Here is an 11,240-nt window from a genome sequence, read left to right as displayed (position 1 = left end):
GCCCTTCCAATCCCACCATACACACAGCATTACCTTGTTGCGAGTTAATCCGGGTTTTGCCACAGTCTGTGAAGCTTGACCGGCCTTTGACCACGATCTTTTTCGCACGTTCTTGTCGTATGTGATCCACTTTTCATCACCAGTTATCAGCTTCTTCAAAAAATGGTTCGGTTTCATTACGTCGTAATAAAGAATTACAAATGAGTACACGGTTCATTAGGTTTCTTTCAGTGAGTTCATGAGGCACCCATATATCGAGCTTTTTTGTGTACCCAGCTTTATTCAAATGAGTCAAAACCGTTTTGTGGTCAATTGCCAGTTCTTCAGCTACATCGTAACTACTAATATGCCGATCTTGTTCCACTTTTTCAAAAATGGCATCAATTTTGTCCGTAACAGGGCGACCAGAGCGAGATGCATCTTTGATATCAAAATTTCCGGCTTAAAAACGCTTAAACCAAACTTGCGCTACTCTCACAGATACTGCATTAGGTCCATAAACATCACAATTTTTTTTTCGCGGCTTGAGTTGCATTTTTACCTTTTTTATAGTAAAATTTTAAAATGTATCGAATTTCTTCTTTAGATTCACTCATTTTAACAACAACAAAAACAAATGAAAATCACACAAATTCCTAATTTGAATTTGGAAGTACCTTCTTTAAAATTAAAACTTTTTAATGATACCAAAACCAGCCAGATACAAATGGTATAGCCAAAGAGATTTTATTACAAGTTCATACATACTATATGCGAAAAGACTTTTTCCCCAACCTAATATTTATAAATCACACCGAACGTGTGTTCATGTATTTGTGACGTAATGAGAAAATATGGTACAAACTCGTCTTTTAAATAGGGGTTAATGTGTGATAATAAAACAAATTCATAATTAGTGACGCAACTTTAATATAATGTGTCAATAATCACAGTTGTAAAAGTATATATGGCAGTTGTTGCACTAGGCAAAACAGTACGATTTTATAATACAATTTATAAATTCTATATTTAAAATATATGTGCGCTTATGGCTAAAATACAATGTCAAATTATAATTAGTCGACCAAAAATATTTTTATACCGCAGTGAAAAAAGTGAAAAACAATATGGCATACCACAATAAAATTAAATATTTTAGTTCTGGCAACAAATGATTAAAAAATAACTATACACGCAACAATTTTGAGTGATACAATTCGCAGATTTATTCGTAAAGTATACTTATATATAAAGTAATATCTACATTGTAAATTAAATAGCATTATACAATATTATTGTACTTGCATCATGTAGTAGTATTGTAAATATTTATATACGTAAATTAATTATTTGTTAAAAAAAGGATATTACTAAGGAGTCAGTATTTAAATTTAAAATTCGAATTTCGAAATATACGTTTAGTTACCATAATAGGCAGGCAGTGTCGTGGATTAAAACACTACACAAACAAAAAGGACACATTAGCTTGGGAATGCGACATAACCTCCTTACTATCATAGCTTACCATGTATTAGATAAGTAAATGTCTAGTACTCTGTTGCGTGTGTAGCTATCAATATACAAATATCAATTTACATTACCAACGTCTTGATATCTCATAAATCACTATTGAGTATAAACCTGTTTCCTTCTGAATGCTTGCCTGTATATTTATAAAGGCATTTTCCGTAAGCACCTGAAAATAAAGAGTAAACATGTATAAAATACTATATTATAAATGCGAAAAAAAATCTGTATGTCAATCTATATGTTGCTTTTCAAGCCACTTGTAATTTGTTAGCTGGTAGCTTGTTGTAGGTGGTAGCTTCACTTAATTGTTAATTGACGATTCAAAAGTGCTTGTAAAAGTCCACTTGAATACAGATTATTTTGATTTTGATTTTTGACTGTACCGAATTTAATGAAATTTGGTAAAAAGTAAGCTTGTAAAAAGCATTCCTAGGAAGACGCGAGAAATTAAGTCTCTAACAAAATTGACATAAATATTTTGTATTCAATTATGTAACCTTTATGTTTGCCCAATGAATTTAGGTCCACAGGTAAGGGCCTCAAGGTGGTGCCTGGAGGCGACACCACGGCGGGGCTTGTATCGATGGTGGGTCTGCGCACGCGCATAAACTGGCCACGAGTTGCCGCTTCCTTACTTTCTGCCGTTGAAACTCGTTTTGAATCCAAAAAACGTAAATTTGGCAGTTTATACAATACAAAATATCTGAAATTATTGAAGCATTTTAAATTAAAGTCTTTCAGTAAATTTATAGCAAAATGATACATCGTTTAAAGTTCCTATGCTTCACCTGTATCTTTGGTAGTCAGCATCGTCTTTATCATTATCAGAAAGCTGGTTCGGACATGCTTTATTACTTAAAAGACTCAGGTATGTCAGTGATGGAAAATTCTTACTTATTTCATTAATCAATCTATCTAAATCTGATATCTGAAAAATAAAATTACAATTATTAATAAAGTAATTTAATATATTAACTTTAAGACAATGCATGCGCCTTGGTCCACCCGAACTGTACCTTCCCATTTGAAAAACACATAAGAAAACAATTTTTGATCCAATAAAAATATTAAAAAAAAAAATCGAATCGATTTATGTATATTCTATAAAAACTTAATTACTTATTTTCATCTAAGGTGTTGACTGATATTTAGAGACAATATTATAATCTCGAGTATTGCGAGGTGTTAATACTAAGCTTTCGATTTATTCAATAAGTGCACTAATTTAAATTATTACACTGGAATTCTCTTCAAGCGCTAATCTGATAGTCTACAAGTCCTATTTGATTGATTATGATTACTTAAGATAGCCCAATTTTTAAGGAACCTCGAGCGGTAATCGTTCGCGTCAATCAATTTGACAAATTGTATGAACAAGCTTGTATAATCCAACTTTTCGCGCGGCTTTTCCTCGTGGCCCACAGAAATTACCTACGCACAAATTATAAGAAAATGTTCATATTTTGCGATCGGTAAGCAGATCGCTTTGTTTAAAATTTTAAGTCACCTTACCTATACTTTTAATACACTTATAATTAAAGGATTACCTGATTCTTGTTTATCGATAAAGTCCTCAATCTCGGTAAGTGTGGAAAATTAACAGTGTCGCCTAATTTATTGTTGTCTAATATTAATTCTTCCAATGCCTTGAAATTTTCTAGACCTTTTAAAGTTTCAATGTTATTGTAACTGAAAACACGCACATACAAAACATCAACATAGTAAATAGTAGGTAAAATTTTCTTAAATACAATAAAATATTATATACCATGAATACAATAAAAATACAGCACGAGATAACTTATATAAAGCGCCTAATCACATGTAAAGTTGCCTTGCCTAAAATAACCTGTTTTGTTTTGATAAAGTAATGGCGTTCGATCCGTCTCCGAGAAGAAATGAGATGCGAAAATGAATGACTAATTGTTCGTCGGAATATTACTTTTGTTTGAGGTATTGATATAAACGTTTTATTTTTGTCAGTTTTATTTTATAAAAAGGAGAACGAAAATTAAAAATGAACAATTTTATAAAAATAACAACATAACGTGAGTGTTACAATCATGCTAATGAGCCAGATATTTGGTTCCAGACATCATAATATATTCAAAATTACAAAAAAAAGAAATCTTAGACTTTCGAAAGAGACTAATGAGATGTATGTATATGGATAGTTCTATGAGAGTTATTCTGAATGTGTATAGGTCTTATTGATTTACATTAACATTTAAAGCGTTATGAGAATTATGTTTGATGTTTATTATATCTATGAAGTGATACAAATGGTCTATCCACTTGAGGTATAATTATAAAATTTGGTAACATTAACAATCTTAAGTAATACATTAAAGTAGAAAGTAGATAATGATGTTTTACCTGAGATCCAAGTAATTTACTTTTGTCCCATACATATTCCATAAAGATGGCGGTATCCTTTGACAATCTTGGCCGCAATAGCTCAACTGAAACAAAAACGGTTACTTAATTTTTTTAAATTTAAAATCCGAACGTTTTCGCCATTGATAATTCAGAGGTCAATAGAACTAGGTTCTGAGTAGAAAGTATTTATCTAAATGTGGCCAATAAAGTCTGGTCAAGATCTGATAAATTATACATAACGGAGAATATAAATATTTATCAAAACAGCCAAATACAATATTAACTCAATTACAAACACCGTATTACTTATTTTATGCATTTCAATAATATTTTGTATTTGAATTTATGCATCTACAAGGCAAATAAACATATTTGTTTTATTCTAAATAATTTATCATGTACAACTAAAACTCAACTAGTTTCGGCTTACGTTCAAAACCGCTGAAGGTCTTTAGGATTCGTTGCAGTTTTTTTGTTATGAATATGTAAATAAACAAAGAACATATAATACCAGTTATTAAAAATTACCAACATTATCAGTATTTTTACCAACATTATTCGTCGAGCCACAAAGATACAAAAACACGAGTATTTGTGTCTCAAGCATCGCTTTAAGCGACAACAATCAATTGAAATCATAAATAAATAAAAATATTACGATTATAATTAATCATGTAATATTTTCTCAGGATTACTTTTCACAAAAAAAACTTTGCCTGAAATATTTAATTAATTGGCAACATAGTTTAATTAATTTACTTCTATTTAAGATGATGGCTACTAGTAAGCGTTGAGATCAAACGGAATATTAAAAGACAAGTTTATCATGAAAACGTAAATCTTTAACGATAGTTTGCACAAGGACATAATTGAAATAGCCTTCAGACTGTTGACTTTTCATTTGGCTATTCATGACCAGTTGACTTTGTGCTGTTATTTTAAAATAATAATTAAATAATCTATTATTAAATTATTGAGATTTAGAGCTAATTGGATATTACAATAATCCAATACTGTACATTTGTTGAACTAAGAGTCTACAATAGATTTTATTGTTACAAATGAAATGTATTGCTTTAAAAAGAGCTCATTTGCTGTCGTATTATATATATGTTATATCGTATATATTAGGGTGACGGCATACGGCAATATATTAATACTCAAAATGATATACTATAAATCCATAATCTAGGTATCTATATAATACAAACAATATTAAACATAGAAAAATAATCGAATTGGAAAACAAAATTTTAAATTATTGTATATTAACAAGGTAGAAGGTACCTCATTAGACGCAGAGAGGAAGGTTTAAGTCGCTAGTATAATATAATACTTTTGCTAAAGTGCTCGCCCTTAATACGGTTTCAATTTACGATGCAAAATTGCTTTCTCTCTTTCTTTCTGTTCGTAACACGGTTTATCAATGACAAATGAATACGTAATTTTACATCAAGTTAAAGTAAACAGGAAATCACTTACCATCGCAGCTCGAATAATAATAATTTATATAAATAATATAAAACCAAGTCGCTTTCTGATATTGTCTGTGTCTTCTATCTTTTCCTAAATCGCTTAACAATCTCTTTACTTATGGTTCACCATAAGATTACAACTTACATTTTAGATCACGTGGCACTGTAGCCAGAGATATTAATAACTTAATTTTAAAACATAAGGACCTATATTATAACTTAAGAGAAATAAAAAAATATTTGAAAGGCCAACCTAATATGACATGAAATGACTGACTGCCATCATCTTTGAAAATTAGTCGTCTAAAATTGAAAACAAAAGTTTGTATTTCTATACAAACTTTTGTTTTCAATTTTATATTTTAAGAACTTCTGTTCTTAATTTAGAAGTTTAAGATAGAAATAGGGTAGTTAGTTATTACGCCTCCGTTTATTGATTGAATTAAATAGTATTTGGAGTTTTAGTTAAATTTTGTGGTAATTCTCGTGATCAATAACGGATTTACTCCAAATCTGGACTTTTATTTTCAACTGTTTTTTCTGTTTAGGATCGAGCGCATTTGATGATGTCAGTAAATATAAATAATGCGGTCAAAATATTTGCACAGGCTGTACATTATGAATATAAAAATGTTTAAATCATGTAGATAGCAGAAAAAAGACGATAAATAGTTATGCTATTTTTGAATTATTTTCGTTAAAGCTAAAGGAACAGAAATCTAAGTTAAACGAGGAAATGTGAATCGGAAAAACGAAACAATTGCAAATTATTTTTAAAATATCATAAATATGTTATTTTCTAGCCATTAGTCCATTGCCCAAACTCCTTACTACGGACGACTATGGTCGCTTCAAAAGTAAGCATATTTAATAATTAACGTTTGATTTTTTTCATTCGCCAAATACAAACTAATCTAATCTTAAATAAATAAAAGGTAGAGAGTAGAGAAGGTATACCTAATATGTTTTAATTGCAAATTTTCGTAATTTTTACAAAAGAGTAGTTTGTAATTACCAGAGGAAGGTAATTTAGCTGTCTTATATCTGCTTTCTATATGCCTAACAACCATGATTACCATTTAGTAAGCTTAATAAAATATAATTTAAATTATTTTCATGTTCTGCTATTTACGTAATTTTGATCAAAAGCATAATAAGATTAAATACTAGTTCAGAAATTACATACGAGATGTCCACTTAGTGACGATACACATTTTCTTTAATCGCTCTTGGTCGTAAGGTTTCAAGATTACCCTTATAGCTATATGTTATCAGATTCTAATAAACGTGCTTTCATGTTCTGAATTACTTTTGTAGCTACAATTGAACTAGACATAAAAGTAAGGTAATTTGAGGGAATCTGTCGTTTGCGGGCTTCATAAAATTTAACTATACTGTCTCAAGTTTTTATACCGCGTTTAACGTTATCGAAACCGTATTCTTTATCTATTTTTGGAGGGGTTTAAATGTAAATAACATTTCACTTTTTTAATTTACGTTCAGAGTATCAAATAGGTAGATCGATAAGGTATAAAGAAAGTTGTAAACATGTTTTTTTGGTTAAGGATTTGATGACTGTTTCAGTTTTTCTCGAACTTATGATCAAGGTCATAGTTACTAAAAACGAATATCCAATAGGCACCAAGAGCTCTATGTTATAAGAGAGAGGGCGTAGTTATAAAATGTCGAAAAATAAATCTTATTAAGTAATTTGCTCACGTTGCCTTGAATTTATTCATTATATCCTGAATAGGGGAAAAAATTGGCAGACACTTTACTCAGTTATTTCGAGCTATATATTTTATCTTATTCACTGATTTAATGGCGTCACGTCATGAAATAATGATCAATATTGAATCTTAAAGTATTACAAAGGACAAACGGGAAAGACACGTAAATAGATAAAACATTTTTACTTTACTCATTGTGTTGTTTCGTTGTATACATATCGCTTTTAATGATTGTAATTAGTTATGTGCTAAAATAAAAAAATAAAGGACCTACAGACGGTAATCGTGTATATTGTACGCTCAAAATTAAATTTCCATACCACTCGGAAACGTAAGATTCTCTAGGATGAAATAAGGATTAAATGTTTTATGTTTATTTTATTCCGTGTTTTGAATATGTCATTTTAACTGTCACGTTGCCATCTGACATCAGAAAATCGTATTTCTGCCTCGATTAATTTCATTTTTGAGTGAAGGAATATCGCAACGGGATTTTGAAATTCAACTAAGAATTGAATGATTTGTTGCATCACGGTTTCACAAACGTGTAGCATTACCGCTTCTTTTATAGATTGTAGTTTTAATATCAATGATGACTATAATTTTTATCATTAGGCACATTTATGTCAGAGTTATTACCACATACCTGTGCTATCTACATAATAATTAATTATTATGAAATTAAAATACCGAAGTAATAAAATCTCGTTGTTAATCATCTTTATAAGTGCAATATCATTATTCAGCAATGAGCATATTTTATTAATTTATTTTAGGAAGGCAGACGAGCAAACTGGTTACGTGATGGTAGGTAGTCCACCTTGGGATTGTGGAAGTAAAAACCGGTCCTCGTAATGTTAACCATGACAGTAGGTGTATATATTGAGTCCAAAAACCGGAAACACAAAGGAATATAAATCATTGACATTTAGAGTTAGAAATTTAGAATAATAGATAAGTTGGTGGTAGCTTTCCTCCTAGTTTTGCGATGTGGGCAAGTAATTCGAGTAATAATTTTTAATCATACCCTTCAACAATCAAGATTGAAGACGATATATTTCCAAAAGGGTGGAAGAAAGCGCAAATAGTTTTATCTATACAATGGGTGATCGAATGGATACTAAAAATTATCACCCTATGTTAATCCTTTGATGGTATCTGAGCTCTCAGCATTTTTTATATCTGTTAGAAGATCAATTGAGTTCTAACAGATATAGAAATTGTATACTCCCTAAGTTATAAATGACAGAAAACCAACCTTTAAATACCCTATAAAAAATATTTTTTAAAAAAGCCGTGTACTCCTTAGATTCATTGAACGCTTAGGAGGTTAGGCATAATATAATTAAACTTTTTTGTCTGAGAACTATGTTTTTTTTTTGTTGTGAAATATGTACATTGTCAATGCATCTAATTTAAAAAAATAATCATTGCGAAATCATTAAAAATAGACATTGAAATAAAACTGGTTTTACAGCGTTCGTGGTCACGGGTAGACCTGAGTTTACCCGTGACCACGAACGCTGTAAAGTGCTCGAAACGTCGGGATGTTAAAAATAATTAATATACGCGATTCAAATCCGTTAAAACCAGTTCTATTTCATTGCGCTAGACAGCGCAATTTAATAATACATAGGGTTTTTATAGGCCTGTCTGGTAAAATGAAATCATGACGCATCATCACAGATATGGTAGTTACATGAAAAAGCAATCACAATTCAAACTGAAGCACTGATAATTCAATCTTTATTATGTTGGTTAATAGGACTAAGTAACTGGGTTCAATTATCTATAAAATATACTTATTGGTTTGATATACTCTTATCTTATTTGTTTTCAATTAATGATACACTTTGACATAGTAAATTTAATATTGAACATCAGATCACATAAGAGTTTATAAACATTATTATCTGTATAGACAGCAGTTCAATACATTTATCCCCTCTATTTATGGACCAATTTGCTTTATTTTATTTTCTTTGCTAGATAATGATGAGCTTTAATTTGACCAATAATTTTATCTATCAATATGAAAGTAATTAATATCATCATATAAATTATTTTTAATGTTGATTTGTACAATATACATATTATTTTTTTATATAAAACTGTTTGCAGATTTATGTAAAAATTACAATTTTTTCTATCATAAAGTCACACTACAGACTGTGTTGGGTATTGACCTGCCCACACAACTTACTATTTATATATGATATTGACCATCAATCAAAAATCCAGGCGGAATGCTATACCACTCTATCAAAAATATTGCTTCCTATGGCATAGAAAATTATATCTGTAGAATGAGTAACTCAGCTGTATTGTAAATTATTTCAATTAGTATAATTATCATACCATAATGACAAATTTAATACATACAGAAAAATAATATTGATATCTCATTTTATGTTTTCATTGATATAAACAAAATATACTTTAATTTTATACATGTATATATTTTTTCCTATTATTACTTATTGATTAATATATGGTTATAAATACAATAACACAACATAATAAAAAAAAATTGTACCCCAAAAACATCATGAATTGTAACAACTATTTGTTTTATCTGCTACGCATGAATAGTTTCTTTGATGTTGTTCCAATAGTATCACTGGATTTAACACTTCCATTAATTGTTACAAATATACAAATCAAATTTTAATATCACATTGTATTTCAGATCTGAGACAACCCGTGGTTAGTAAATGAGCATTTTAGCAGACAAGACAAGCAATTTAAGACATTCTTTGAATCACGGCAAGCATAGCTGATTTTCCCCTTTTAATGACATGCTCCACAAATAAGAAATCCTTCACTAGTGAGGTAATACATTTTCGCATTGGATAACAATTTTGAATGGATTCGTAGATTTAAATAATGATGGATTGAAGCTCAATGCATCCTTGTTATATATACAAGATGTAGTTTTGTCCTAGTAGGGTTATTAATACTACAGTAATTGTATTTTTTATCAATGGACAAGCTTATAATATTCATATGAGTAAAGCCATAAACCCATCATATAGTAACACAATATTAAAAATATATACAAATTATAAATACACTGTTGTATAGATGGAGATTTATGTTAATTTTACACTGTCATCAAGGTTATTACTATATTTAGCTGTGTTAGGTATAAATATAAAGTTTAGGGTGAGATAAATGAAATGAAGTATAATAATGAAAGCAGTATTAATAAAAGTAAACGGGACATAGACATATAATTTAAATAGATTGTAACTTTAATGTATTTCACATACTAATGCTATCAATTTCTAGTTATTTCAATAAGTAATTACTTTCTTAAAAACCACCATTTCAAGGCATGTACCATGTATCTTTGCTTTTTTTTTGTAAAAATATTAACTTTTTAATAAATTAAAAAAAATATATTTTTTTTAGAATTATGTTACATTATAGAAATAGGTCTTCACAAGATTGTTATTTTAAGAAAGTACAGTGGAAAAGACGAGAGAAGAAAAAAAAGCAAATTTCTATCACGACGATCAGGTACTAATGCTGTTAAAAATACCTTTATGTGTTTGGAATTAATTAATTATTTTCTTAACTTACTCGATTTTTATCGAAAGACAATGCAAAGGCATTAATGTGTGAAGGTTCCATTTTCGATGCGAACTTTTATAAAATCATTTAAATGTAAATAAAACTAATAATATTTATATTTTTTTTATATAAAAAATACACAGTTGATTATTATTTAAACAAATACTGTATAATAACTTTAGAATCATATCACTCAAGTGTCACAACATTTCGAAATTAAAGCAAAACAAGTTATTAGTTGACAGTTGTCATTATTGTAGATAATAAAAAAAGTAATAACAGTTAACAGATACCTATATGTCAAAACAGCAATGAATCGATTTTTCAAAATATTTTTTTTTCGACTATTTTTATATTACAATGTAGATTGAAAATTCAATTCATTTATTATTTAAGTAATACGGTAAATGGTTTGCAATTAGTTTTTAACAAAGTTTATGTATGTTTGTCGTAGTTACATAAGTAAAAATAATAAAAATAATAGTGTTCAAATTTTAAGCAATAATAATTACATATTTGTATCGAGTCTAAATTTAATAACTTGACAAAAAAAATACAATTCAATAATCTT

At 29.0% G+C, this 11,240-nt stretch overlaps 1 protein-coding gene across 1 annotated transcript; it reads right to left on the bottom strand.

The window, feature by feature from the left end:
• Positions 1–889: 889 nt before the first annotated feature.
• On the bottom strand, positions 890–10,882 carry LOC124532573 (leucine-rich melanocyte differentiation-associated protein-like). The gene is made up of 6 exons (XM_047107530.1): positions 10,679–10,882; positions 3,886–3,971; positions 3,057–3,198; positions 2,298–2,437; positions 2,007–2,212; positions 890–1,675 (listed from the first exon to the last, which is right to left on the bottom strand). Exons 1-6 carry the CDS (start codon positions 10,727–10,729, stop codon positions 1,596–1,598), a joined length of 705 nt encoding a protein of 234 aa, XP_046963486.1. The 5' UTR covers positions 10,730–10,882; the 3' UTR covers positions 890–1,595.
• Between the last annotated feature and the right edge of the window lie 358 nt (positions 10,883–11,240).

The sequence above is a fragment of the Vanessa cardui genome, chromosome 9 (assembly GCF_905220365.1).
Source record: "Vanessa cardui chromosome 9, ilVanCard2.1, whole genome shotgun sequence".
Lineage (NCBI taxonomy): Eukaryota > Metazoa > Arthropoda > Insecta > Lepidoptera > Nymphalidae > Vanessa > Vanessa cardui.
Note: the sequence above shows the minus strand (reverse complement) of the source record. Positions and strands in the feature narration are given on the sequence as shown.